Genomic DNA, 16,838 nt, shown 5'->3' on the forward strand with positions numbered 1-16,838 from the left:
TTACTTTTTTCAAAGTACATTTACGAAACCTTAAAATATCAGAAACTTAAAACAGTTATGGGGCTTGTCTTGTTATAATTTACCTATGAAGTTCACAAAATGAATATGTGCAAACAGAACTGGCAAACCTTAAAAGTAAGGTCCGTCGTGTACTCTCAGACCCAAATCAACATCTATGATGCAAGCATAAAAAGAAACACAATTGCTTGTTCTCTTCGCTCAGACTCGGATTCGTGTTTTACCAAGGCTAAATGCTGGTTTAAAACATGTCGTGCACATCTAGCGGACGTAGGTTCAGATACATCATGCATGACATTCATTGGAATGAACTAAAAAGGAAGGACAAACCTCAAACCTGCATCGACTTTGGTGTTATCAACACCAAGTAGGGTTGATTCTATTCACTCGCATTTAGATTATTTACCTCTCTTATGCTGAACTCCAAATACAGAATCGTCTTCTGATACGCTGCTACAATTCCACCTCATGTTTCTGAATTGATACTGGCACTCAGCAATCCCCAATTTTACCCCCTCTCCAATGGCAACTATTGCGTCAGGTCTACTGCGACATATCGCTCTCTGACGGGGAGCTAGGCCGGGTATTTTGTTGCAGATAATGTTGGCCCCAAGAGCCACAACGGACGAAAGTGCTCTGCAATACAACATATAAATGATATATGTAGAAATGGTCGCTACCTTTTAAACATTGAATCACTCATATGGATAGAAAACTGTAGTATACGATACGCGTTATGTCAATAGCTGGGCCCACAATGGAGAATGAAGAGACTAAACAGATATAGCATGGAGAAATTCGTCCAGACAACGAATGAATTGGCGTTTAATTTATATAAAAAAATATGTACCATTTCCAATTTCTTATAAATTTCTTAAATAACGTGATGTTTACATCACACTTTATACATATATTCTTTCTACATCACCACTACTTGGGGTATTTTAACTAATGAGTCAAGTGTTGTAAGAAAGCCCGTTGTTAATTTAAATGCAGTATTTTTTTTCAGGTAAAATTTATCTGCTTTTATGTTTTACTGTGTTCAAGACACATACTTTAAGATTTTAAGCATCACACGAAATAGTCTAGACGCTGAAAGATCAAAAGAAACATGGAAACGGAAATGATTCGAGTGGCGACTCTCGTAGACGCTCCAGCACAACATCAAAGACAGGAGGACATTTAAATGTAGACTACATGTACGAACAAATGGATTATGATGGCGACGGAATATATTCAAGCCCCATGACAGTAAAAAAGTGTTGCTGTTCATCTTTTCGCTGGTGTTTGGTGCAACATTAAAATAATTAAAATTTAATCTTGCATTGATTTGTAAGTTCAATCTGTAGTCAGCCACCAGCCGTTTATCATCCATCAGCTAAATTTAAACTAAATCATTACAAAAAAAAAAAAAAACATCCAAGAAAGAATGTTGTCAACATTTGGTCAATTTAACTAAAAATAACTGTTAGTTCAAAATATATATTTAAAAAAAAAATTACATTCAGTCACACGTGACTATAATTCATGAATACTAACACCTCGAAAATATACGAAACAGTATTAGCATTTCAGTTTCAACGCCATCTTTACTAAAGTACTGATCTCCAGATATGAAAAAGAACATGCGCTTTTTTATATAAAAAAGCATACGTTGCTTGATTCTGGCTTTAATGATTCATAATAACATTAATTTCATGTTTTTTCGTACAGTTTCTGGGTTCTTAATGAGTATACAAATGAGACTATCATCTCAACAGACACACACATTTAAATTCATACGAGTAATTTGCGATGATTTCATTTCCAAAACCAGTTGTCATGTTGAGCAGATATTTAAGATGTCAGAATTTACATTTAAATTATATTTACTACTTTAACAACCTCTACCGATGAGCTGTAAAAATCGAAAATGATGCAAGTCAAATTCTAATTCTGTTTAAAAATGTACATGTAACATAATACAAGGCAAATGAATGAGAATTGCAAACCATGATGATATTAGTGTTATTTCTGCTATTATGGATGTAAGATAGTACATTTAAAAGAAAGAAAGAAAGAAAGAAAGAAAGAAAGATAAGTGGAAACAAAATTAACCCGAAAAAGAAAGCTAACTTTAATATCACTGCACATTTACTAGAAGCGACAGTAACATACTTTTCAGAATGTAGCAACGCAAACAAATACTGAAAGGAATAAAACTGTCCCTATGCACCACTAAAGACATTAACATGTTCTACCGCATTGGAAACAAAAAAAGACCATCAAGAAAAGCTGTTGTAAAGTAGTAAACAGAAAGTGTGCTCGACTCTATAGCTTTATATGGCAAGATGGTGGCTGATTATCTCTTTAAGTAAACAAAGACAAGAAATTTATCGGAAGCACCAAAAGCTGTCCGTAAATGCAAACATAAATATTTCTGCTATTTAAATGAATAAATAGTATGTTGAAATAAATAAATAAAAGAAAAAGAAAAATGAATAGCCATCCTATGGAAATATATTATCATTAAAAAAGGCATTTTGTTTAAAAACTCGCGTGTCGGTTAAAAACAAATCAAAAGTTTTGCAATAATATGATGTACAATGACTTTAAAACGGTATATCAATGTCATGTATAACTGCATGGATATATAGCATTGTCATGTGTAACTGCATGGATATATAGCATTGTCATGTGTAACTGCATGGATATATTACAGCCATTATTGTTTCATCACCAGTTCTGTATCAAACAAAATCGCATTTCAATTAACATACAAAAAATTACGACCGTTTTAATCGTTTATATATATATATATATATATATATATATATATATATATATATATATATATATATATATATATATATATATATATATATATATATATATATAATACAATTTTCTTCTGTAGAGATTTCGTTTACAACCTCAGCTGTTTTTTGTACATGTCAAATAAACTAAGAACAGAAACAAACAAATCTAACATTAAGGTGAGTTTTAAAACCAGTATTAGATGATTTAGTGAAAATTCATACGAAAGGATACGAACCCCGTTTAAGAGAAACGCTTTTGACGAGTTTTGCGGATAACCAAATACCTCTAACACATACATGATGATCTGAGAGCCTGCGATAGACTTCAGTTACATACACGTGACAAGCGCCTACGATAGACTGAGCTTCGGTTCCACAATCACGATAAGAGCCTGAGCTTTCTTCCATATAACCGGTGCGTATAATACATGCTACACGTAACATTTTCATTTCCATAAACTACCAGTACTCCTCGATCAATAAATAGAAATGCATTGATATTTCAAAGAATCATTTCCCTCTAAGTCTACAACTTAAAGGACACCGTAGCGGCAGAGTAGTTCGGAATAAATAGATTCTTAAATAAGTAGGTTTAAGAAGGTATACAATTTGATAGCCAGGCACAAGTAGTAGTAGTAGTAGTAGTAGTAAACGCGGCAACATGTGGCTGTCTTGATTCGCATATTCTTTCACGTTTCTTCAGGAAACATTTATTCATTGAAAGTTACTGTGATGCTGATAAAGTTATAAATTAAGTAAAACGAGAATAACATGACTTGTATTTTGCTTCAGTTACATGTATATTAAGTAATAAATACAAAAAATAACTATCAAAATATAGATCTAAAATTCAGAGACCCCTTAAGCGAAATCCAAGCAAATTTGATCCGAGTGAAAGGTAAGGTTTTAAAACAACATTAAAGAGTATTTTGGGGATTGGAAAAGTGGCATGCATATAAAATTTCGAAGCTAATATAGTCTTTAAAATATGTAGATTTCACTTTAAAAGTAAAAAAGATAGTAAATTGACTCATACTCACACGCAAAGGAAAGCTATGGAACAACCATGAACCGACGTTTCTTTATATTTAACCCAATTGACCTGAGTAATGATGTACCACATGCGGAGATAGATGGGCTTTCGATTTATTTTTCTTATTTTAATTTAAGCTTGGCGCAATGATCTGGATAATTTCTAACAAAAGTTATTATCCAAGTAAAACTCACCATATAAAGTAAATGGTCCGTCCCTAAATAATAGCATCAATTCATATCTGAATTTAATCATTTGCTTCTCATTAGTATACAGTATGTTGTCAAGATACCCAACCACAATCCCTTTAAAATTATTTTACATTACCTTTCTTTCGTTCGTCTTTGATATTTTTAGGCCTACTATATGACTACATTTTACTGGAATAAAAAATTTAGAACCTTAATATAAACAAACCTAAAATTATCATGAGGCTTCCAGAATTTCTTAAACATTTATATTCTATATTTAGACAAGTAAATACATAGCAGAAAAATAAGTCTTATTCTTTCTTTAGAATTTTCTTATTCATAATTTGTAATGTTGCTCTTTGAATAAATGGCAAAGGGATATCAAGTATAAATATTGTCATATGTATGGATGTATGGATGTATGGATGCATGTATGTATGTATGTATGTGTGTGTGTGTGTGTATGTATGTATGTATGTATGTATGTATGTATTCAGGTATGTGTGTATGTATATTTGTGTGTCGTCTTTTTAAAAATTCTTTTAATCTTGTAAAATTTTTCTTGTCATTGATTTTGGTGTAAATATAATAATGTGGTACTTTTTCTCCTTTTAGCATTTGCTACTCAAAACTCAGCGCACATTGAATGGTTGAACTTTAAATATTCAATTGTTCAGTGGTACATATAATGTTCATTATTCCGTTGTCCAATAATGCATATAATATTCACTTGTCCAATGATACATATAATATTCACTTGTCCAATGATACGTATAATAGTCACTTGTCCAATGATACATATAATAGTCACTTGTCCAATGATACGTATAATAGTCCGTTATCCAATGACACATATAATATTCACTTGTCCAATGATACGTATAATAGTCACTTGTCCAATGATACGTATAATATTCACTTGTCCAATGATACATATAATAGTCACTTGTCCAATGATACGTATAATAGTCACTTGTCCAATGATACGTATAATAGTCACTTGTCCAATGATACGTATAATAGTCCGTTTTCCAATGACACATATAATATTCACTTGTCCAGTTATACATATAATATTCAGCTGTCCAGTGATACGTATAATATTCAGTTGTCCAGTTATACATATGATATTTAGTTATCCAATGATACGTATCATATTCAGTTGTCCAATGATACACATAGTATTCAGTTGTCTAATTTACATATATTATTCAGTTGTCCAATTATGCATATAATATTCATTTGTTCAATTATACATATAATATTTATAATATTCATTTGTTTATATATATATATATATATATATATATATATATATATATATATATATATATATATATATATATATATATATATATATATATATATAATTCATTTGTCCAATTATACATATAATATTCAGTTGTCCAATGTTACATATAATAGTCCGTTGTCCAATGATACATATAGTATTCACAGTTCCAACGATACATAAAATATTTGTTTATATCTATGCACACAAAAATTATAATAAAAATTGTTGGTGATGTTTAGTAATTTAATAATGTGCACACAGTCATTTTTACTGAAGTAGGGCAATGCAAACCGATACAAAGGGTAATTATATGTACCGAGTGTTTTCTGTCAAGAAAAATAATCATCGCAGGTGTATAAACATACTGTTGGAAGTTCTCGGCACAGAGACAATCCAACAAAGACCAGTACACAGCTGATGACTGCGGGCCAAAGTTTGTCTTTTATTCCCAATTGTCTGAGAATTTGTGTTTGTTCTTTCTGCACTTCTTTTTTTAAGCAGTATATGTGTCCCTTTCACTAAGAAGATTCCAGCAGTGTGGTAAAAAGGGGTGTGGGGGTATTTATAATAATATGCCGTCGACAATCAACAAGCATAATGAGCGTTCAGTTTGTAATAATATTAATTGCAAAGTAACCAGCTATCAAAACTTGTATAGGATTATCTAAACCGGAAAACGTATCTTTAAACATCAGTAAATGTAAAGGTACTCTATAGGTAACTCAAAAGTTAACAAAACCAATACATGTACATTACTAAAGAAAATACAAGTATGGCTTGTGGTCTAGAAGCACCTTAGGAGTACTTTCTACATGAACAAGATAATGAAGGTAATTAGCAGCTAATTAGTTTTAAAAAAATGTAATTTACACACCTGACGGTTATTATTTCACCTCTTTCGCTTTGTGCGTATTGTTTGGACGGCATTTTTATATGCATTCGTTGGGTTATCTATATTTGTGATTTTATGTGTTTATGTGTATTTGTTTATTGATGCTTACTAGTGTGTTTGAGAGAGAATAAGATATCATAATATATGATAAAGTATTGAAGAATTTAGCTCCCGTTATTAATTTCATTCACCCATTAGAAATCACGTCCAAAGCTCGTTGAAAGTAGCGACCAGTTAGTACCACAAACAATCAAGTCAAAATCAGGGTAACACCCTTCCCAGACAAGGACATTACTATTTGTTTACATCAAATGACTTCTCTTGCTCTCATCTTGATATATTTAAAGTTAAGAAAATTGTGTACAAGCTAGTCAAGCCGGAGGGGACGAAGTGCCATATCGTTTTCTGGATTTATCAGAATCTGCCGTAGAACAGCAAAGCTCAAGGTGAACGACGCAAAACAGATAAAAGTAATTAACGTCTTGCCGATTACAGAGCCAAGAAAAAAATACCTCTTCCAATATTTGAAAGAAGGTCTAATAATGGTCTATAAGTTTGGATAAGGTGTTTTGGGGCACAACAACACACGTAGGTTTTTAGTGATGACGTTGTTGGAGCAAACGCCCACAGAAATTCACAACAGTAGCCCATCCTGGCCGATATACGGTGTTTAGGCTGGAAGAAAGCGATGACCGCATTTACTAATCATTAGTTGAGTACGTCACTAACTACCTATCTACATACATACATACATACATACATACCTACTAACCTACCTACCTACCTACCTACCTACCTACATACATACATACATACATACATACATACATACATACATACATACTCAGACAGACAGGCAGGCATGCATGCATGCAGACAGACAGACAGTGGAGTGATTAACAGAGCATCATTATGTATACTGTAGAGATGGGGGAATATGTACTCTCCAGCATGCATGAATCAACAATATTTCACAGCAAAAGTAAGTTTAGACTAGCGCTCGTGTCTTGCATATGTACATTTGAATTCCTATGAGTGTAATATTTATTTAAACTTCAAGCACGTCGTATTCCTATGTATGTGTGAATTTATTGAATTATTCCCTATACTATAAAGCGGTAAATATATTAACTGATTTTGATTATTGATTTTAATTATATCGGATCGAAATTCACATGCTATATGCAAGAAGAAAGAGTTCTCAATTGCAATTACATATACATTCAATGGTGTATCATAGCTGAGGTGTGCATTTATGTATTGACATAAGTTCAGACTTCAATTGACAAATACAGGTAATCGTGGGATAGACCTCAGCCAGTATTCTGACAAATATGCATGAATAAGCACAAATTTTATTCTATCTTCTCTAAGATACGATCTTCTAAGAAGACAGGTGTTAAAAATGTGCCCTTGTCTGACAAAGATTGCAGATCTATTCCTTTAACCTCAGGCAATTACTTACTACTTGTTGGAGCACCCAGAGGACATTTTCTGTAGCACTGCACTCGAAACAACAAATAATGTTTTAAGATTCCGGGTTACGCGCGACAGTGGACTGTCGTCCGTTACGTATACATGCTTCGTGTTATGTCACATTTAATTTATTGTCCCGGACATATGTACTTCATGACATTAAACAACATTATAGTGGTATTTATCGAAAGTAAATGAATACAGTGTGTTTATATTCGGACATATTAGCAGTATCTGAAGGGATGAAAATAAAGTATAATTTTCCTTTCAAATAAATACTTTAGCACTGTTTGCTAATAGGATCATACATTATTAAAAGAAAACGGCTTCCACTCGATTATTCATCACAGAGCTCGTCTAAGTTTACACTAACGGCAAAACAGAATATGATATGGTATTTGACACCGCCCTTTCACTGGTCATGTTATAATGTATATATTTTCAATCTCAAAATATATCGGTAAAAAATAAGACGAAGCAAACTGGACTAGTATACATTGTTCTCGTTCAAGTCACTGTCTTTGGTCTCCATTTCAACGTATTACAATTAATTTTCCGTGTTTGCGTAAATGGCGTGTAAAAAAAAAAGTGCACCTTTATGTGCGCTAAGACGCTTGCAAAGTATGGTGAATAGAATAACTCAATGTCAGAAATGGGGATGTGCCATTTTAACTGTATTACAACTTATGTTATCCTCTTTATATTTTAAACACAAAGCAATCCACTTAGAAAGGAAATATACAAGATAAATATGCGTACCAAACTCAATACAGTGTAAACCTAGGCCACGTATTCTCAAAGCTTTTTGGGCAAGAAAGTCCATGCTCAGGCTCAGATTCATGTTGGTGGCACCACAGGTATCATGTCCTATTTCGGGGTTTTGAGCCTGATCTTGACTTTCTTGTGTGAAATCGCTATTGGGTACGGAATGTGCACTTCGGGTATGGTATTGAGAGTTTTAATGTTCAAATCAATTCAGTTGTTTAGGCGCAACGGTTGACGATCGTTCGTTATGTGTCTGTGTTTCGTGTATTGTTTCGTGTCTTGTTTCGTGTATTGTTTCGTGTATTGTTTCGTGTATTGTTTTGCGTGTTACTTCTTAACCATGATACAATCGAAATGATCAATATAAAGACAATATTCCGGTATCCTCCTTTACACATTTTTGGTTTCATTAAATGATTACATCTTTAAAAAAAATCTCTTCGGTCAATTAAAAATAAATGTCATTTAGAGACAACAAATTTCTGAGATTGTGATTTAAATATTACTTTGTGCCTCGACTGTTAACGATATATATATATATATATATATATATATATATATATATATATATATATATATATATATATATATATATATATATATATATATATATATATATATATATTCTAAACAAAAAGCAAATATCAACAATACTTTTGGAAGCAAATATGTTTCTTACAAAATTATTTATATATGGTGTGTGTCTGATCTGTAATTAAACCATTTTCGGCCATACGCGAATGTCCTACCTTTTTCAAGGTGAATACAGTCAACTGCTCTTAAATAAAACATGCAAATGTATATAACTTACAAAGAAAAATACGTTAAGTCACTACAATTAAATGGACATATATATTTATCTTAATATTTATTGTGAGATTATACCGGATACGATTGGTCAGGTAACTAATCCGATGAAATCTCACGTTGCTACAAAAACTTTAAAAGAGAAATCGCACGCATGCATGCACAGCACACAGACACACACACACACACACACACACATACACAACAGCTGGTTCATGTTTTACTTAACCCCAGTATATACTTACAATTGAAATCAATGTCGCATTTATATACGAGATGAATAAATAACACGAAGAAATTACACGAAAACCAAGAAATCCGGTGATCATCTTCCAAGGAAACAAAATTCCATGACATTAATCCACCATACTAGATACTCGACATGTGCCAGCAGAAAACATTTCTGGATTTCACAAAGTGAACATCTGAATTTTAATATGCAAATCCGCTTGACACTGTACACAGCAGGATGACAGATGAGTGTCAATTACTCCTAAATAATATCTTGAAAATATGAATTTCATAATCATACACAGTACACATCCCTCAAATTGAAATACTGACACTCGCTGATCCTTGTGTATTGATTTGCAAATACAAAGCGCTATGAATCCCTACAAAGAATACAATATTGATTATATACGCCACAAGATTACCGGATTGTTTTTTCAATCATACTCAAAACTAGCAAATGAGAATTATTTTAATTAGAAATCCAATTTAATATTATGCACTACGGGCATTCAATACAACTGAAATGCTGAAATTTTTATTTAGTAATAGTAGTCTATACCAGTCATTTCTCGTATCATTTCCTGATGTATTACTCCAACACGTGTGACCATGCAACAAATATTTATCATCATGCGGAGGGTCAAAAGTTGTCATGGGAACACGCAAGAATTACATAAATACTATATCTGGGATAAACTATATCCGACAGGCAACGGGCTTGACTAATAGCATATTCCAATGCAAAAGTGACTACTCACAAAAAATTGCCGTACACGCAGTAGAGAAGGTACCCCAAGCCAAGCAGAACTTTAGTTTTTCGGCTGGCCCTTGATCCCATTGCTTGGCTTCCGATCCATGGACATATTCGCCCAGTCAACAGAGAGGGGCTGGGTGGCCCTTACTGGGGATTCCTCTTGGCCTTTTCAACATGTAGATACTCTTGTTCACTTATGCTATCTGGAAATCTCCGAAAATCTTATTTCAAAGATTTATATATTGTGAGATAGAACAGCGGGTATATATCCAGGTATGGAATATAACATTCTAAGTTAAGTGGTTTTTATCTATTGTGATTTTCACACCATGTTACAAACGTCCACATGTCACATAACACTACACATACAGACGATTTGTTCGAAAAGATTTCGTCTTCTTTTCATATGTCTGTTTATATGATTGGTCTGCTATTGACAGATACCATCATTGCCGAGGGCCCCCTACAGCCGATGAGCTTTGATTGGCTGAAACGCATGATTTCCCATCATGACCCCGCCCTCAGCTCTTCACATGTCGGAAGTAACAAGTTGTAGGGTGTAAACTATAGATCATAAAGCCTTTACCTAAAGTCACTGTCGCCTATTGAAGCATACTATGTCTACGATATATCGATACATGCTGTGGGCCAAAAATACCCTACTTAAGAGGAGGATTACTTTACCTATAACTCTGTAAACTCCCTCAATAATAATACATCTCGTTACATCGTATCAGTTTAACTGTCGTCGTACACTGCCAAACTTTATAAAAGAAAAAAGAAAAACTTGAACCACGCATTCTGATTATTCTTTTTTCTACTAACCTCTTTAATTACCTTACTATATAATGATGTTTATTTAAAATGCGCTTTTATTATGTAAATTATTTTTATTTACAAGCGCACATAGGGAAAAACATACATACATACATACATACATACATACATACATACATGACCACGCAAGAAATATATATATTAAATATGCACAGATGTAGATCTTAACGCATCCAAATATAGAGATATGTCAACTAGATCATTTTAGGATTACACACTTGTTTTGGGTTGTCTCGCTTGTTTTCTTTTTTTGTGTGAATGATTTCACGAGTAGCAAGCACATGTGAATAAGTAAGTAGATTAATACTCCAAAGTAAGAATACAAGTTTATAAATTGAACGAAATTAGCAAGGAATCTTTGATATAAACATGGGAGAGATTTTACAGTAGACTTCTTCACACACACACACACACACACAGACACACACACACATATACATACATACACACACACACACACATATATATATATATATATATATATATATATATATATATATATATATATATATATATATATATATATACATACATACATACATACATACATACATACATACATACATACATACATACATACATACATATGCCTCCATGGACTTCTGTCTCCCTCAGCAAATTTGTTTTATCATACAGGGAGATGATGAAGAAAAGTGAAATTTATATATCGAAATGTTGTGTCTTGGGTTTTTAACTTGATACTTGTCCATCAGTGAAACCCAACATATAAAAATACCCCAGTCTAATGCAGCACGTTACATTGCTAAAAGGCAGTAACACTGGTGAAGCTGTTGGACGTGTATTATATTATGCACCAAAGTATAAAGTATTTATTATACTTAATTTTGGGTGTACTAAGACCTCTTCGAAACACACGTGTTCGACTACCCGTTGACTTTTTTTTCAAACCAGAGAACTACATGCAAGTAATATTTCTCTGTATGTTTATTTTACAGCGTTTATACCAGAATTATTATTTAATAATTGCTCTGTCAAATGTATGAAGGAAAAAATATATATTTTCGTATGAGAGAGATTCTTTACAAAACTTCATCAAGCGTAGACCTATAGATAAATGTATATGAAATACACGTTTTCTAAATTAATTTGCACATTAAGGATAAACTTGTGGGAGAGAACGATTTATAGATTATATCAAGAAATTTAGAATAACGTATCTACATAATTCTGTATCAGAATGTATAGCTTATCGTCGTTTAATCTTGTTGAGTTCATTATGGTATTTAGTACTCTTTTGGTATGATTCGTGTGCATTGGTTTTGTACATAATGGGTAAACTCTTACTCATAACGTTTTGATTTAAATCATTATAATACAACATATACTCTTGTTTTCTGTGAAAGGCAGTTTTCTAATTTATTAAGTGTGTCACATCTATATTTACGTGAAATAATACTTAAATCAGATCAATGCAATTATGGCCAGTCATTCTGTATTTTAGAGTTTGCATTTGTTTCGATATGAAAGAGAATAAATTTGAGATGAATCTATGTTAAGTAGATATATCCGTTGGCTATATGAAGTTTATGAGGTGTCCGAGTAACTGCTTTGGTTTGGTATCCAGCATATGAAATGTACAATAATTGGTATATTAAACTGGTATCGTTATTTCACTGTGGTAATGTTTGTCACTATGGAAAAAGTGTAATTTATATATTTTCATTCATCTTGTTCAGTAAAGCAATAGTTTCATTTTGTAAAAATAATGGATTACCAGTTAGGATTTAGTATTGTTATCACTCATAAACAATCAGGAACTGCTGTTCGGTTCATAAGAAAAAGTGGCTCGGGTTTTCATTCTAGTAGATCTTTACTTCGATGACGAATTATGATATGCATGCATTACTATTAGGACCAGAAATTGATTTTAAATAACTTGTTAACATTCACTTCCAAGGTTTTTAAAGATTTGTATTCGGCAATTCCATGATAACGAAATCATCAATACCAAGGTCTGGAGCCAAGTAAAGTAAATGTTTTAACTACCAATAGGGCATAGATTGGTGCCAGGATATTAACATTATGGATGCTCTTTTTTGCATCATGGCGGTCTTTGGCAGCTCAGTCTGTCGATAATTAGTGATCGATGTTTTCATTGTGTCACTAAAACAGTTGTTACGCTTCCAAAATAACTTTTTTCTTCTAACTGCCTCATTTTAGCGCAATCTTTTATTTGAATTTCACGTCAATTTGCTTACTCCTAATCATCCGAAAATTTTCATTGCTCCAAGATATCTCTGAACAGTAGAACTCAGCTTCTTTCTAATGCAATCTGACGAAAGCAAGCCTTTAGAAGACGGCCAACAAGAGCGAAAACAGGCGTTTGAATGACTGCCAACAACAAGAGCGAAAGCAAGCGTTTAGAAGACGGTCAACAACAACAGCGAACGCAAGCTTTTGAAAGACAGCCAACAAAAAGAAGGCTATAATATCTTTATGAAACTTGTAACGGTAATCCTGGGAAAGCTCGGTTGCAAGTGTATACGTGCTTGTGAGTGCTTGCGTACGATGGACTGGCACACACGTTAACAGACACCTGAGAAGTTTGAAAGATACACAAGTACATCTATTAGGTAAATGTGAACAATAATTGTAACTGCCAATGTGCTTTATCGTAAGTCCGTTTTTTGGTTTTGACATTGGCAGTGATGAATAGTTATATGTCTTTTTATAATCTTCAACTGCAATTAAAGTGCACAGCCTTAAACAAGCATGAACTAACTTTAAATGAAAGGACTGGAATTTCAAGACGTCGTTTCTTTTTTTAAAGTTCTATTCGGTTTTCTGAAGGTCAGTTTACGAACGTATAATTCAATACAAATAAAATGGAGACAAATTTCTCGTACGAGTTTATATATACATGTGAAAATTTCTGTATATTAGAACTGATTACCTCGCCGCTCAGCAGGAAAAAAGCAAACAGTTGGAGTTATTTATTGGTATGCCTTTATATTTAGCGAGATGAATCCTTTTCTTTAAACTTGAGTTCATGACATTTATTATTATTTTATTTTGCTTGCTATTATAAGATCATTTTCTGTACCGGAATTTCTAGATTGATATGTCGGAATTGTTTTGTCTACTTACATTAAACTAAGTGTCCAAATATTGTTACTTTTTTGCACTTAAAATTTTTTTTATTGTTATGGAGGACTTCGACTATATGTGTAATTAAAAAGTAATATTTATCTAGAAAAGAAACAATTTATTTCTGAACAAAAGTACCCCATAAATAAATAAATAAATAAATAAATAAATAAATAAATAAATAAATGAAATACAATTTCAAACAATAAATAAATAAAACAGACGAAAAAAGTACGTTGCCTTGAAAAGCGGATATATATCATAATGATATATATGGTGAAAATGAAAATACATGAAAAAGGAATCAATTTTTAAAACAAATTAATATCAGTTTATATCCTTGGCAGCTTCAAAATATCAGTAAATGATATATATTACCTTATAGGTTCAGTTGATTGATCTACAGGAAAATATTTTTTGTCGTTTTGCTCTCAATTGTTCTACATATCAGAGGTATAATAATAATAATAATAATAATAATAATAATAATAATAATAATAATAAATAATAATAATAATAATAATAATAATAATAGTAATAATAATAGTAGTAATAATAATAATAATAATAATAATAAAAATAATAATAATAATAATAATAATAATAATAATAATCATAGCGAAATGAAGATTTAATGTCATATTACACATTTCATAGCATGTAAAGGAAATACAAATAATGCTTTTGAGATTCTTTTAAATTACAAAGAAAAACTGATTTTGAGGTTCTCTGTATGGGCATTTTAGACACGGCAGTTGTACGCATATAACCTGATGTGCGCAAAAATCTTAAATATAATTAATGATCAGGTTAACCCCACGTGATACGTTGGTATAGTGCTAAAGACATACTCGGAATAGCCCCACATGATGCGATTGTATACTGCTACAGATATACTCAATGTAACCCCACATGATAAGTTTGTATAGTTTTACAGATAATACTCGGAAGAGCCCTACATGATACGTTGGTATAGTGCAATATATAATACTCAGTTTAGCCCCACATGATACGTTGGCATAGTGCAATATTTAATACTCAGAGTAACCCCACATGATACGTTTATATAGTTTTACAGATAATACTCAAAAGAGCCGCATAATATACGTTTGTATAGTTCTATAGATAATACTCACGGTAGCCCCATATGATACGTTGGTATAATGCAATATATAATACTCAGAGTAGCCCTACATGATACGTTGGTATAGTGCAATATATAATACTCAGGGTAGCCCCACATGATACGTTGGCATAGTGCAATATTTAATACTCAGAGTAACCCCACATGATACGTTTATATAGTTTTACAGATAATACTCAAAAGAGCCCCATAATATACGTTTGTATAGTTCTATAGATAATACTCACGGTAGCCCCATATGATACGTTGGTATAATGCAATATATAATACTCAGAGTAGCCCTACATGATACGTTGGTATAGTGCAATATATAATAGTCAGGGTAGCCCCACATGATACGTTGGTATAGTGCAATATATAATACTCAGAGTAGCCCTACATGATACGTTTGTATAGTGTTATAGATAATACTCAGGGTAGCCCCACATGATACGTTTGTACAGTGCAATATATAATACTCAGAGTATCCCCACATGATACGTTTGTATAGTGCTACAAAATAATACTCGAAATTGCCCCACATGATACGTTTGTATAGTGCAATATATACTACTCAGAGTAGCCCCACATGATACGTTTGTATATTGCTACATATATACTCAGAATAGCCCAGCATAGTACGTTTGTATATTGCGCCAGATAATACTCAGGGTAGCCCCACATGGTACGTTTGTATAGTTCCATAGATAATACTCAGGGTAGCCCCACATGGTACGTTTGTATATTTCTATAGATAATATTCAGGATATCCCCTATGGTACGTTTGTATATTGCTATAGATAATACTCAGGGTAGCCCCACATGGTACGTTTGTATATTGCTATAGATAATACTCAGGGTAGCCCCACATGGTACGTTTCTATAGTTCCATACATAATACTCAGGGTAGCCCCACATGATACGTTTGTATAGTTCTATAGATAATACTCAGAGTAGCCCCACATGGTACGTTTGTATATTGCTATAGATAATACTCAGGGTAGCCCCACATGGTACGTTTGTATATTGCTATAGATAATACTCAGGGTAGCCCCACATGGTACGTTTGTATAGTTCCATAGATAATACTCAGGGTAGCCCCACATGGTACGTTTGTATAGTTCTATAGATAATACTCAGAGTAGCCCCACAAGATATGTTTGTATATTGCTTTAGATAATACTCAGAGTAGCCCCACATGGTACGTTTGTAAAGTGTTTCAGTTACTTTGTCCATGACCCTTAAGTGAGCGTACCCCTTTCGACTAGACTAGTGCGTGATTTTGAGTTATCAACACCTATTAGGGTTTCTTGCACAACGTTCGTCTGAGTTACGTTAAAGTCTAAGTGACTAAAGCCTGGAACACCAAAAAGACTCGGTAAGCAAATATAGTCATATAGTACCTGTCAATTTGTAAAATATTTTTCTCTTTGATTATTGGGGGGGGGGTGACCTTGATATAGCGTTACGCATTCTTGGTACTGTTTCAAAAGCGAGTGATCAATTAT

The 16,838-nt window shown here is 32.7% G+C and overlaps 1 protein-coding gene across 2 annotated transcripts in view; it reads right to left on the reverse strand.

Annotated features, from left to right (window-relative positions):
• LOC149787841 (protein Wnt-7b-like) overlaps window positions 1-16,838 on the reverse strand; it is a 152,150-nt gene that overhangs the window by 33,558 nt on the left and 101,754 nt on the right. The window contains exons 1-2 of one of the 2 annotated variants that reach the window (XM_089974060.1): window positions 10,267-10,625; window positions 425-654 (exon numbers count right to left, since the gene is read on the reverse strand). In XM_089974060.1, coding sequence (XP_089830186.1) covers window positions 425-654; window positions 10,267-10,346 — 310 coding nt within the window. In that variant the 5' untranslated portion in view covers window positions 10,347-10,625. Of the gene's footprint in view, window positions 1-424; window positions 655-10,266; window positions 10,626-16,838 lie in introns of those variants that run through there. The other variant, XM_089974059.1, reaches the window with a different exon arrangement.

This window comes from Sinohyriopsis cumingii, chromosome 11, assembly GCF_028554795.1.
Source record: "Sinohyriopsis cumingii isolate HCF-2022 chromosome 11, ASM2855479v2, whole genome shotgun sequence".
Classification (NCBI taxonomy): Eukaryota; Metazoa; Mollusca; class Bivalvia; order Unionida; family Unionidae; genus Sinohyriopsis; species Sinohyriopsis cumingii.